The sequence below is a fragment of the Colias philodice genome, chromosome 6 (assembly GCF_061535455.1).
Source record: "Colias philodice isolate Cphi_HAF_F1 chromosome 6, ilColPhil1 Martin Lab GWU primary, whole genome shotgun sequence".
Classification (NCBI taxonomy): Eukaryota; Metazoa; Arthropoda; class Insecta; order Lepidoptera; family Pieridae; genus Colias; species Colias philodice.
In genome coordinates this window covers 5,367,516-5,382,502 of record NC_143091.1, presented here as the reverse complement: position 1 = coordinate 5,382,502, position 14,987 = coordinate 5,367,516, and the positions used below count along the sequence as shown (strand labels likewise).

Genomic DNA, 14,987 nt, shown 5'->3' with positions numbered 1-14,987 from the left:
ACACAATTTGTCCCCTCTACTTAGAAGAATCGACAATATCTCTTTGAAAAAGGGACCCCCATATAAAGTGGGCTTGATGCATTTAGGCTCAGGGTCACTTGCAAATGTATTGCAGTTGTAATCGACCGCAAGTAGCTGCAGTTGATTTCCCCAGCAATAAAGCTGCTACTTACTGCTCGTTTTTTACAAAAAAAAACATGTATCAGCAAAAATGTTTATCACTCAACTGCGTACAACCTCTGTCCGACAGAGCTTATAAAGCTCTGTCGGACTAAGTAATCTGTATAGTTAGGTCACACATCGGCCATCGCTTGTGTTAATTCTTAAGTGATATTGATGTGAATAAAGAATTTATCATGGTATTAGTATTAAATTAGCACTTTTCATTTAGGTAACAACTTCAATGCAATGTTCATATCGTGTTGAATTTAAAATAGGTATACAGTACCTACTCACATTTTAAAATATGTGAATGTAATAATTGTTAAAGTACCTACTACTTATTATATTAATTTAAATCATAGAGTAATTGAAATAAATACAGGAGTTTAAGTAGTTTCTAATAAAACATAGAGGGCCTTTTTCACTTTACCCAAGCAACGAATTAAGTAATACGACAAAACAAGTAAACTACGTTATAAGAAAATATAATACCTACTGCATTAAATAATGCAGAGCTGTTACACTTCATAACTACCGAAGTTATGAAGCAATTCTTCTATATAATTCATTTCAACCCTTAAACGTGCTTAAAAACCTAGGACATGCCCGTACCGTAGCATTCATGAAACATAACTGCCTGCTGCCACGGAGGAAACTAGCGGGCTGCTTGTACTGTACAATAAATGCTATAACTACCTTTATTGTTATAATATGTATTGCTTTCCTAGGTACTATAATATCTAGACTTGTTTCATGTTTCCACTTGCAATGGAAGTGCAGCGCTGCGCATGTCAGCTAACATGCGCTTTACGTACCGGTTTCAGTCTCGTAACTTACTAACAAAGGGAATCATTTTTGTTGTAAATTCATATAAATATTAAAATTAACAGCCGGCTGTCGCATACAAGGTTAGTTGCTTAGATTAAGGATTGGTCTCCGCGCGCGCGCTACGACTAGATACCGCCCCACCTAAAAACAATAGCTCTGTGAGTGCGGCAACTCATTTCTGTAGTGTGTGTTAGGCAATTTGTAAAGACGCTAGTGTGTGTGAAGAATGGGGCTGCCAGCCACATAAATTTTACCCCATACATGGGAAATCTGGCATCTTGGAAAGAAGTTTGAAAAATATTTTTTTTCATCCTGACCTGGCCGGGAATCGAATCCATGAATATGCAACTCAAATCCACTTGCGACGCTACTATACTATAGTCACAAAGGTTGTTTAAAAGTAAAAAAGCGGAAATAAAAAAAATAACATATTATATGAGTCAGTTAAACATGGTTAAACAGAAATAAATTATTGTTATAATCCTTTTTACTTTAATACATGTGTTAGTAATAGTATTGAAAAAAAAAAGTTCAAATTATTGCTAAAAGATTTCCTCAACCACGTGTATTTTTTTGGATACGCAGTACGGCAACACTGAATGGCGTCGTATTTTCGTAGAAAAAATTTTCGAAGTCAAGGAGAAATTTCGAATAATACGATACTTAGTTATGGTACGTGATCCCAGTGTCTTTCTTATTTTTTGTTGTATTATTTTTAAATAGTTTTATGACACAAATAGGCACTTTACTTCAGATTTTGTTCATAATCTTTATAAACTATCGGTTCGCCCTCTCCACACAATGCTTGTGACACCACTGTGACACGACTGGCTTGGGTACGCCGAATTCGGCGTACTTTTAGTTGCCGCATTTTTCAAGTACGCCGGCGGCATCTAGTCGTAGCGCGCGCGCGGAGACCAATCCTTAATCTAAGGTTAGTTGTTTGTTTTTTTTTTTTGCAGACACTGGAACTTATGTACCTAACTACTTACTTACCTATAAATATTTTATTAGGTTTACATAATAAATTAAGATGCTGTGAATGTAAAGTAAATAAAAAATAATTAGTGTTTAGGTATGTAATTCGTTCGTAGGTATTTAAAGCTTTCCTAATACATACCTATCTACCTATATAACTACTTATAAATAAATGTTTACATTATAACCCATTTTTTATAGAATACGTAAACAATTATTCTTAAAATTATTTAGTAATAAAAAGTAAAAACATATGCTGCAAGTAATGACAGTCTTATTTGCGTGTTAACATTACTCATAAATTCATTCATTTCATTTCATAAGCACAGACACTATTATATTTAATAATAAATCAATTTTCAGGTGCAACTCGTCCTAAGTAAACTACGTGCGTGAAAATAAAAAAGTTACCTGCTTAAAATGGTTAGTGTTTATTTTTTTATGTATTCTTCAAAAAAATTTTTTCTCGTAAATTATTATTTATTACCTAACTATATTAAATGAAAACCAAAGAGACGATTAAGCAACTAATATTTTTTATTGGTTTGAATATCATAGGTTACAACTTTCAAGTAGTTAACTACGTGGATTAGAATTTGCGTAAAAATTAAATGAAATATTAATTATTGTCCCTCTAATCTCTTTAAAAACAACAGCTGTTTAGAAAAGTTATTGAAACACTACAAATAAATTTTCCTTTTCTGATGTGAGCGCAAAGTACCTAGTACATAATATTATCTCAATGGCGCAAATGAGAAAAAAATTTTAACGGTTTGAATGTGTGTGTTTTTTTTTAAGTTAACGCTGTAAACGCCTACCCAGAATGCTCAGAAGAATGGGTCTTGGACATCGGACCCCTATATCAATCCAATGCACATTGGACTAAAGGCTTTAGTGTAGACTGTAGACTATGTCTTTAATATTATATACATGCGTGATGCGTTCCGTCTAGGAGCTTTTAGCGGTGGGTCGTGGGTGATGTTAGTGATCGTTAGTAAATGATCGACTTCACTTCATTTCATCATGAAAACTTTTCTGATAGTTAATGTGATCCTAACATAGCGCTATTTAATAGCTCTATCAGAAAGTAGATAGTATCGAAAAAAGAAGAACCAAATTCTTAGCAAATTATTTTGTAGAATTAAATAGGTAAGTAGTTGATTTGTTAATATCAAATTCGAAAAATTACCCAAATATGTATAATGAATCTCCCAAGGACCTAAAATTTTAACATAATCGCTAAAGATTCAATACAAAAATACCGAAGAAAAAAAATAAAAGTTTACTCTAACTAGCTAGCTACTAGCTAGTTATTATTCTGTGCTATAACATACGTTATACAATAATTTTGAATAAAAATAAAAGAGATAATATGTCAGAAACGATGACTAGAAATAATTAGAATATTATAATGATAAAATTTACTGTTTCAGTGAAAAGCTACTTTTGACCTTCTCAACAAATTTTTTCTAAGTACCGGAACGATGGGGTGTTTTATTTTTTCTTGTGTTTTTTAGCGTTTGAGGTTATAACAAAGACGTTTTACTATTAACTGCACGGTGCTCCAAAAAATATTAATAGTTTTTATAAAATAAAATCTATAATCATATATTTAGGGTAAGATTTAGGGTTGTTTTTTCCTTGTAGGCGCTAGATAACCAAAAGCGGTTAGAGCGAGAGGTCTCTCAACGGTAAATTATCCTTGTCTAACGTTTTGCCAAGGGTGACCATGAAAAACCTTTTTTTATGAATTATGTATCGGTAAAAAATGCTTATTTACAGCTGGATGAGAATTTTTATATCTTTCATCGACCGGACTTTGATAAATAAAAATACTCGAAATTTGCACTTCCTTTTATTTCTACTTCATAAAAAATGGCAATCCCGAATCCAATTAAATAATAATCTTGCGACTGAAAGACTTGTATCCATGGTGATAAATAAATTATTAAAAAAAAATTAAATAATAATCGATTGATTTTTGGTTTATTGCTCTGAGTTTTTAGTACTGACATTGACAACTTATGTCGGATTTTTAGTCAATACCTAAATTATTTTAACTTGGTGCCGAGTGCCGATTTTAATTATTTAACTCATTGTTTAATAAGACTGGATATTTTATTCATAGATACATTGTGAATTTAGTTTATAAATTAGCTAAGATCAGGAAATAAGCACTACCTTCTATTTTTATTTTATAAATCACGGCAAAGGTAACCTGCTTCCAATGTTTTGTATTTGTAGTTTCTACTTATTTCAAAAGGAAATTTTATTAATAGCTTTTAATTGTAGTAATAACTAATGACGAAATGTTTAGCACACCTCAATTAAGGGAGATTGATCGTAGCTATGTAGCCTTTACTATTAGTTTGTTGAAAATAGCTATAGGTAATAGTCAATCATCATCAAGTTTGTAGGACCTTGTAGTCCCATTCTCTAATTTTATACTAATTGTTCATCATTTATTAAGTGATTTAATTTATATTTTCCCACATTATCATAAGATAATATAAGACAATTTTATTTTACAGCCTAGGTGTGCCAAAATGGAGGAGGACCTAGAAATACTTGAACGTGCCATCCTAAAGTTAGAAGCAACTCGTGAGGATGATAAAGAAGAACAAGATGAATCTCATAAAGACCTCTATAAAAATTGGGGCAAATATGGATCTCAAGAACAAAGACGCAAAGAGCTTTTAGAGACTCAAAAAAGGTAAATAAGATAACAGAGGAAGTTATTCACAAGACACCTTTAATTTATTAGAGAATAAACATACAGTAAATGTTTACTTTTTAATTAATAAAATAAGGAATTCTTTTTGTATTATTCGTGCTTTATGGTTAAATACGCTTTATATTAATGTTTTCTTCTATTTTAGTAACAGACTAAATAGAATTGATAAGTTCCGAGGTATAATGGAACTTGTGCAAACTGTAGAAGACGGAAAACTTTTTGAACCATACAAAAAGGCGAGTTGCATTGATGATATTAATATGATTATTAAATTGTAATTTTTAAACACCTTTTCATTGAAAATTAACTTATTATTTCAGTAATACAACTATATTTCACAGATACTTACGGATAATTATATAATTTGACCAATTTATGCAGTGCGAATTACATCAATGTGCAATTTTAGAAATAAAATTTCCCTATATTATAATTTCTACTTACTATTTAAGGTTTCATATAGACCAAGCATTTACGTCGCAGGATTTCACAAGACTTCCTTGACTTATAGCAATGTGCTTATGTTATCTGAATGGATGGTGGAAAAGCCTGTTGATTTTGAGACAAACTGGTACATGGCACCTTGTCCAAAGGGAGTCAGAATGCTTGTGATTTCATATCATGTAAGTATAGTTTAAAATTTATTCATCATTCAACCAATTTGCCCTTGATAAAGAAAACCTTGTAAAGGAGAAATTAAATTTAAAGAGTAAATGTGCGTTATCTCAGTTAATTCCATATATCCCAGTCAATTCTATTTTGCAATTTCTCATTAACTTTATCTACATGTAAAATGTAAATGAGAAATGAGAGGGTAAAACATACATATAAACTAACAAAATAGGCAAATATTAAACTGTATAGAAAAACATAAAGTGCGGAATATCAAAAATCAACATATAAATTAATTCTATTCACAGGGAATGACGAAATGCTACAATAAACATGGTCATTTCAAATTTGAGTATTGGTCAGCGCTACCGGGTGGTAATCCCCGAACAGCTGTGAGAGACAATAGTTGTGTGTTGGACTGCTTCTACTACAAGCCAACTAACACTATGTATGTTTTGGACATACTTGCCTGGAATGCTCAGCCTATGACTGATGGAGAGGTAGGTTAGAGCCATTTTGACGTGACAACGTCTTATAATTCGATAGAGCCGGCTGCACGCACGAAAAAACATGACTCATGCGGCGTTACCTCGCTTTGAGGCGTTCCATGTAAGGCTTGAAGTGCAAGCGAGAGCGCGGAACGAACGACAAAGAAGCACAATCGGACGTTGTCACGTTCAACTATAGTCAGTAAACCGACTTTACAGACAACCAATTTTTTTTTTATAGATTGTAATGAGCTTGAATGTAATGCTTATAAAAATATTGTTGGAAAAGTTTACACATTTACACTTTTTGAGAGAGGCAGGTACCATGCAACCATTGCTATGCAAAATTGCATACGAAAATGTTATATCGTTTTTTGCACTCTTATATCTGTTTCTATTCAACACTTCTATTTTGTAAATATGGACAGAATCAGATTAACACTTCAATGTAACGCATACTCACATATCTATTGCTTTTTCCTAAACAAGCTTTAATGTCCTATGAAAATATGGTAGTATTATATAAAATAACTTCAATGAACATGGATGTCATTAAGATGATAATCATTTACTAAAGAATATTTTTTTTATAATTACAGACCGAATTTCGACAATTTTGGATGAAGTCACATCTAGAAGAAATAGCTGCACTCAAGACTATTTCTAAATGGAATAAAACAGTGTTTAAATTGATACCTATGATTCAATGTACAACACACCGTCTGAATATGTAAGTACATAACTTTATGTATTTTTTGAAGAATAAAATATTTATTTGTGTTTGCTTGAAAAATGGAAAATTGTCATAGTTTATTAATCCTCCAAATTTCTCATCTATACAATAATCATGTGCCAAGTAAAACAGGTTAACAGGTTCAGCTTATAATAGAAAATAGGAATCCTCAGGAAAATGATAAATTATAAAATAGTTTTGATACCATTAGCAGAACTATAACATTATTTTCTTAAGGGTTTAGAATAACACAATGAAACGAGGTCAAACATGTATCATATGTATAATCATTTAATTTATTGTTTCTTAATACTATATCTAACTTACTGAAACACTTTATAAGTAAAAAGATTAAATATAATTAACATTGCAAGTATCTTAATTCTTAATCATCTGTCTTTTATAAACATATTTATAGTAAAAAAATAATGTATAGGTTTATCTTAAATATATATATGTCACGGCTAAAGGTAGGTGAGAACATAAACTTAAGATTAGCCGGCTAAACTTAGGTTTATTTTCGACGAGGTGTTAATGTTAGTTTGTTCTATCTTTAGCCGGCTAAACTTAAGTGTAACCGCAGGCCCGTGGCTAAAAATGTCGGGGTGGGTAGATTTGGTTAGCGCCGGGCCGGTGGAGGGCTTGAGGGGCCCGCACAGTGCCAGAAAACACTCGCCCTGTTCCTTACATGTATTATAGTAACCAAATCTACCCACCCCGACTCAGGGCAGAAAGCTGGTGGCTAGGTTAGGTTAGGTTAGAACTCTTAAGACCCGCACGAGCCGAGCGAGCGCAGCGAGCGTGCTGCGGCAGCAGCCGGCGAAGTGCCAGAAAACACTCGCCCTGTTCCTTACATGTATTATAGTAACCAAATCTACCCACCCCGACATTTTTAGCCACGGGCCTGCGGTTACACTTAAGTTTAGCCGGCTAAAGATAGAACAAACTAACATTAACACCTCGTCGAAAATAAACCTAAGTTTAGCCGGCTAATCTTAAGTTTATGTTCTCACCTACCTTTAGCCGTAACATATATAAATCTCGTGTCACAATGTTTGTCCTCAATGGACTCCTAAACCACTTAACCGATTATAATAAAATTCGCACACTATGTGCAGTTCGATCCAACTTGAGAGATAGGATAGTTTAAACATGTAGGTACCACGGGCGAAGCCGGGGCGGACCGCTAGTTATAAAATACAAAGTTACAGTCAAATTGATAAAATAAATATTTTTCCAGGTTCTTCTCAAAATATCCACCCACTGAAGATCCAGAATTCCCTGCACTTGACGGTTTGCTGTTCTATCACAAGAAAGCTCATTATACCGCGGGGCAGACGCCGCTCGTGGGATGGCTGTTCCCGTTCATGGTTCCTGAAATTATTGGCAGTGGTGAGTTTTAATTATATTTATTGACGTGACAACGTCTTATAATTCGATAGAGCCGGCTGGACGCACGAAAAAACATGACTCATGCGGCGTTACCTCGATCTGAGGCGTTCCATGTAAGGCTTGTGTGCTCGTGCAAGCGAGAGCGCGGAACGAGCGACAAAGATGCACAATCGGACGTTGTCACGTTCAACTATCGTCAGTAAACCGACTTTACAGACAACTAATTTTTTATTTTAATATTTGAAGTTTATTCTTTGAACTCAGATTTGTAGGTAAATAATTATTCAACGCAATATATATGACTAGCTGTGCTCCGCGGTTTCACTCGCATTGCTCCGCTCCTGTTGGTCTTAGCGTGATGATATATATAGCCTATAGCCTTCCTGGATAAGTCTTACTTTTCAAATCGGACCAGTAGTTTCCTGAGATTAGCTTGTTCAAACAAACAAACAAACTCTTCAGCTTTATATTATTATGGTATAGATGTAAGTATAGGTGGTGGCTGTATTGCTATACCTACATAAAGAAAATTTCGTAGTCATCTGAAAAGGAAATGAAAAAGTAAAGTGGGCATAAAAGTGCGTAGCATTTACAATGAATATAGATATTTACGTAAATTATGACATAATATAACAAGTAATAATTACAAAAAACTAGTTTCATACCTGATGATTATGAATAAAAAATTTCGTCAATTAAGTTAGAAAAAGTCAAATTTAATTTATAAAATTTCATTATTTCACATTTCATTATGGGCAGAAGCATTGTTTAAAGAATTATTGTGTACTAGCGGTCCGCCCCGGCTTCTCCCGGTACATATTTCGCAATAAAAGGTAGCCTATGTTCTTTCTCAGGGTCTAAAGATTGTCTGTGCCAAATTTCATCAAAATCGATCCAGTAGTTTATGCGTGAAAACCAAATACATACATACATACAAACCTTTCCTCTTTATAATATTAGTATAGATTGGGTAATGTGTGTAGGTAATGTGTAATTGGTTAAGATAGTTCAAACGATTTGTATCTTTCATGTAACTTTGTTAATTAAATTTAGACATGCTTGTAACATATGATATTTGTACCTCAATTATTATACAGTACAATAATATAAAAATACCCAATTATTTTTCTTTCTTTCAGATATTATCGTAAATCCAGATTATTTCGATGGAAGGCCAGCCGATTACGTAAATCAGAGTGATTTTATACAAAAGTTTGAATATCATATGGCTATGAGGAAAAATAACAGTCACCGAAACACGCGGAACACCTCTATGGAACTTGATACAAATAAGAATGAGGTAATATTTTTCTTTTAGTTATTCTTGAGACAAATCATTTCAGTTGGTAATTTGTTATTACAATAATATATCATGATGAAGTATACATGAATACATTTATAAAAATTACATTTATTATGCCTGAAGAGAATGAAGTTGCAAATTAAAACTTTATAAGATTTCTTAAAATTAAAAATATATAGAATTAAAATAAAGTATATACCTACATACTGAACGTAAAAAAGCAATATATTATTGTAAAGAAAGATAAATAACTATTTATGTTTATTTATAGGTAACTAAAGATACAAAAGAGAAACAAATAATTGAAGTGAAAGATGAAATGGAATCCGAGGAAGTTATTAAAACTGAAGAAGAAATAGAAAATATGGAGAAATGCGATCAACCTGAGAAAGAAATGGAAAGTGAACACATTGACGGTTTAAAGGAATAAATTGTTAATCAACCCTTTATAGATTGCAAGACAAAATTTCTGAAGCATTTATGACATCTTAGAAAGCCCTCGGGGTTGTACACGTTTTTGAGAAAAAGTATTATTGTTTTTGCATAAGATAAAGATTTCTCCCTGTATTATGAGCAGAATAGCTCGATTCCAATATTTTTGATAGTAGTAATTATTGATGTTATTTAGTAAAAAAACCTTCTCAGAAAAGTAAAATGTTGAGTCTTTTCAACGAACATTGCTTGTTCTCTTTTTATAATAAATGTCGTGTAAAATCTTGAAGTTTGCACAATTCAATTGCATTCCTTACTATTGATATTAGTCATTTGTACTTTAGGTACTGATTGTTGTTGTATAATAATTTAATAAAAATGAATAAACATCTATATTTTGTTTTATTGATAGCATACCACTCAAAATCGGGATTAAAAGAGAGCTCTACAGAATTGATATTATAAATTATTCGATCGATTACATTGACCATTTGTCTTTAAATAATTAAGAAATAATAACTAAGTATAAGGACTTGTGGAGTTGGGCGTTGGCATTGTTCCAAGGAAAGTTTTAAAATACCACTTGAATAGCAAAATAGCTAACCGCAACCGGTGTTATAATATAGTGGTGCATAGTGACTAGTGCATATTAAGAGAGTTAAATAAGTTTGGGAATATCATGACTATTTTATGTACTTATAAAAATATGAAAGTCATTTGAAAAATACGATTTAACTACCTGGAAAACCTTTATGCATATAATAATGATTTTATTTTACTTTGCCTCCCCTTACATTTAATAAATAAAAAGTTATTGCGCGACTTAAGTTTAGAATCGCTAAGTCGATTCCACAGATCACAGAACTATGGTCGATTCTATTCTTATTAGGATCGAATTATAACATAACACAGTAACACAATATGATTTACGTCAGCATGTAGTGGCTTATCGGTTAATGTCTTCTACTTCAATCAAGTATCGAATTCGAGTCTAGTTATGCAAAAAATAAAATTTATAATATAAACATGCCGGTGAAGGAAAACAGCGCAAATATAGGTAGGTACTTTTAATAGTCATCAAATCGAATGCGTACTTCAGCGTGGTGAATCATGTTCTGGATCTCTCTAGGAGGAACAAACATGAGCTGATGATACAGATTATAGATAATGATTTGCAAGAATGCCATGGGTATAATCTTATATATAAAAATGAATCGCAAAATGTGTTGGTAAGCGCATAACTCGAGAACGGCTGAACCGATTTCGATAATTCTTTTTTTATTATAATCCTTGAAGTACGAGGATGGTTCTTATGTAGAGAAAACGTAAACATGTACCACGGGCGAAGCCGGGGCGGACCGCTAGTAATTAATAAACGTAGGTAATTAAATTTTTATTTCAATAATAGATCAAAAAGACAAAAACATAACGAGCCTAGAATATTATCAATTTATCATCCTATATCTTCTGCCTAGCGTGATTCTGTATTGTGTATGTGTATGTATAATTTGGCGATTAAAAAAAAAAGTTACACATTTTGTAAACATTTTCGAAATAAAAAAAGATGTGAAGGATAAAAATATATATCTCCTCCAATTTGGCATATCCTTCTATTTAATATTATGTACCTATTAATCCTGTCCTATTATTCATTTATGTATTTTATGTATTCTATCTTCTATAATCTATACTATTATTTTATTTATTATATCAGCAACCCGCGTAACACTTAGAGCATTAAGGCGTAACATGTAGGTACGTTTCTTCTTTATCTCTTACCTTGGGCAGTCTGGAAGAGATCGCTAGTAAGCGATAAGGCCGCCCTATGTACCTACCTACCATATTAATCCTCTTTGTATAATTGTAAATATTACTTGGTGTGGTATATTAAATTGATAAATAAAAAAATATAATAGTGTATATGTAACTATGTAGGTAGGTAGATTGTTTATTTTCTATTCGGTAAAAACTACAGAGAAAAATAAAAGGTTTTGTGGCCGACAATTTAGACAACTGTTTTCCTTATTTACCGTGGGAAAACGTATCTAGTGACCTATTATACGCCGAATATGTTTTCTGTAATTGTAAGTTGAAACCTCTCAAAATGTATAATGTATATCTTGTGTAGCCTGTAGATAATTGTAAGTACATAGATACAACTTACAAGGTGAGAAAAGGAAAGCTATTTATAAAATTACAACATTCATTCTTCGCTGTAATTCTCCTGCTCCTATAATTTAGGATAAATTGAGTCGTAACATATTTCAACCGCAGGTGTTGTCTTGTTCGGTTTTGTCTGTAACGACTAAAATAATGTTGGTTTCAATCTTCGTGTAATTACATATAACATTTTTGTTTTAAGGATTTTTTTATCTGTATATTATTGAAATGAAGATGAAGATTGACGTTACAAACTTAATATAACATTAGTTAAATAAGTAAACTAACTAGGTAGGTATACCTACCGCTGATGTTTATTGTATACTGTGGAACTACTAGTGTACATAAAATTGACTGTAGCATAGCACAAAAGCATATTATTTATGCACATATGGCAGGGTGGTTATAAAATATGAGAAAACTGGAACGAAGAAGCTTTATCCTCCTATTAAAATTTGTTTTCCAAATAGACAACTTATATCGTTATTGATTGCCGATCGCAAGCAGTATTTTATATTAAAATCTCTTCATTTAAAAATGAAGCTGATCGTTGTCTGAACATGAAGAATGTATTGGAAGAGACATGCCATAAGTACCTGAGAGTTGAGTAGATAGGTTTTTTTTTTACTTAAGATAATTAAGTAGTAAGGTACTCAATAGGTACCTATAATGATTATTAGAATAATTATTATCTGTCGGTTTGTTTGTTCTCGCTAATCCCAGAAACTTCATTTGATGGCTGAAATGTTAGATTCGTTAGATTACATTTAAATAAACAAAAAATGTTACAATGTAACTAAGTTCAATTTAGATTTACTTATATGAATTAAGTTGTAGCTGCTATAGCTTGTAGCTCATCCACGCGTATCTTGTAACTTGTAGCCCACGAGTGTATGAAGGTTCGGGCTAATCTCTGAAACAGCTAATAATTATCTAATCTAATTTTAATAAAAGAGAGTCGGGTTTTTCAATAAATACTTAATATGTACTTAAAATAGCTAAAATATTATTAAACCTATAATTATACTTAAAATCCCGATCCCGATTATATAAAGAGCATTAAATAATGCCAAATTTAATATTTTTTCAAGAATGAAGAATGATTTCAAGACGAGCAAAAGTTTCAAGTTTGTCCAGCCATCGTTGGATGCCAATTCTACATTTTGCTGAATCGACTGTTAAGTTTATCAATTGAATTCATGAAATTGAATAGGAACAGTAAAATAAGATTCGTTGAATTTATTGCAATTTTACGATGGAAAGTGAGAGGCCAGCCCACAGAGTACCGCAGATTTGATCGAGTATGGCTGTTTACTGGCTGCTCGTAAAACTTTCGATACATATTATCCATCTATGCGTTTCTACGAGAATAATAAAGTTTTTGAATATAAATCTCATTAGACAATTATTGTTAGATAATTGATATGAAAACGATCGTACGGAAATAAATATTTAAATAACATTTTAAAACTTCAAAATATTGTTACTGTAAAATTAATGTAAGTAACTGTAGTATGTATACTGCATAAATTATTGTAGGTATAATAAAATAAATTTAACTATAAAATAATTCTGAGGCTTCATAGAATAGACGTTCAATCGCTCACAGGCTTTACAAACGCACGATTTATCCTAATAATGACTATTTCTATTCTTTACTAAAATAAATAAGCATAGGTACCTATGCAAATACAATATATCAAATATCTCCTTTTACATTATTTATACATAGTCTATCAATATTACCTATAATATATAGCCTGGGATCATGGAGGGATATAGGAGCCTGGGCACAGAGCCTGGGTCACTCTAATTTTTTAAATTTTTTATGTGAAGTAAATTATTTATTTAATAATATATAATGTTATCAATGTAACCTAAATGACGTTAGTTAATAAACTTATAACTGATAGGTTTTTTGCCATCTAGTTAGGGCTGATTTTTCAATCCTTGGTTAATATAGGTTCTACTTATTCGTCGAAAAACGTATTAAACTACCATTTCAAAAATGTATTCTTTGCCTCTTTTTACCAGTTTACGGGTGATATTTTAATGTTCTCGTGTAATACTTTAGTGGGCGAATAAGTTTTAACCATGGTTTGAAAAATCGGCCCTAAAAGTTTAACAATTGTTTTGTTAGGTACAGAAAAGCCACAGAAAAGCAATACGTTAGTTACCTTAAAACTAAAAGAAAATTTAGAACGTTTATTGCCTATATTTTACTTATACATATATTCGTATAAATTAAGATTACATCTTCTAATATTTAATTTAGACGTAGCGTCAATAAGAACTTACCGAGATGGCGCGCGTGCCTCGCTTTATTTCAATTTACATAGGTTTAATCTGTGCGAGATTAGATTGCAGCGCTATCTCGGCATGAAGGCGTTGGGAGTTGGAACATGTAGGGTAATGAACAAGGGACTAAACTTATCCCGCGGGATTTCGGCGACTCGATCGACACTGTTTAAATCTAATTCCGTATAAACAACCGTTCCGGCATCGTGTCATTTGTATTCACTACAACTCTCTCGGAAGTGCCCTTCAATTCTACTTTCCTTTCTTAACTCCCAAGATACTAAGAAAGTAACAATGCTTACCTAAAAGTGACAAATAAATTCGATAAAAGAGGTCAACTTTTGTTCGTAAAACGTTATGTTCCAAGCACTCTTTTGTGTTTTTTCGAATGAGACTAAAATTCATTTAGGCCAACGAGTAGGAATCGGTTTCAATTATTAAAACAAAGTACGGATCATTATTTCAGTGATTGGATGGGTGGAGTACTTATTTAAAAAAATGTAATTTATTCACAAAATGTTAGTATCTCTACCATTTTTATAATAGGTACGTAAGGTTATTTGTTTATTTATTTTAAACATACACGAGGGAAATTAACTTACCTGACTTTCCCTTCTAATTAACCTATGTTGACATGGAACGAGTCTACGCTTAAGAAATTGAGTTTCCACGCGATAGTAGTTTTATTATTGTAATAATAGGAACCTAATTTCAACGGCAATAAACACTATTAATATAAGTATTTATATGCGCACCATAAAAATATTATACGTAAGTATTACTTGAGTATGACTTATCGATTAGTTAGTAATCGATGCGTGTCAATCTCGAATATTACTTATAGAATCATTCTTTGAGGAGGTGACA

General features: G+C 32.1%; 1 protein-coding gene across 2 annotated transcripts; it reads left to right on the top strand.

Moving 5' to 3' along the window:
- The first annotated feature begins 942 nt into the window (after window positions 1–942).
- Window positions 943–10,055, top strand: Snup (snurportin-1). 2 transcript variants are annotated; one of them, XM_089696306.1, is made up of 10 exons: window positions 943–1,070; window positions 2,332–2,391; window positions 4,500–4,681; window positions 4,848–4,938; window positions 5,155–5,325; window positions 5,623–5,814; window positions 6,402–6,532; window positions 7,776–7,927; window positions 9,067–9,227; window positions 9,502–10,055. In XM_089696306.1, exons 2-10 carry the CDS (start codon window positions 2,389–2,391, stop codon window positions 9,658–9,660), a joined length of 1,242 nt encoding a protein of 413 aa, XP_089552432.1. In that variant the 5' UTR covers window positions 943–1,070; window positions 2,332–2,388; the 3' UTR covers window positions 9,661–10,055. The 2 variants fall into 2 exon arrangements, with proteins under 2 accessions (XP_089552432.1, XP_089552433.1); XM_089696307.1 differs by lacking the exons at window positions 943–1,070; window positions 2,332–2,391 and adding an exon at window positions 3,998–4,181.
- The last annotated feature ends 4,932 nt before the right edge of the window (window positions 10,056–14,987 follow it).

What these genes read in the sequence shown, in the direction of transcription:
- Snup (XM_089696306.1), top strand. An exon ending in TTTTTGAACCATACAAAAAG is followed by an intron (nt 4,939 to 5,154) that starts GCGAGTTGCATT and finishes TTACTATTTAAG; the next exon opens with GTTTCATATAGACCAAGCAT. An exon ending in TGCTTGTGATTTCATATCAT is followed by an intron (nt 5,326 to 5,622) that starts GTAAGTATAGTT and finishes TTCTATTCACAG; the next exon opens with GGAATGACGAAATGCTACAA.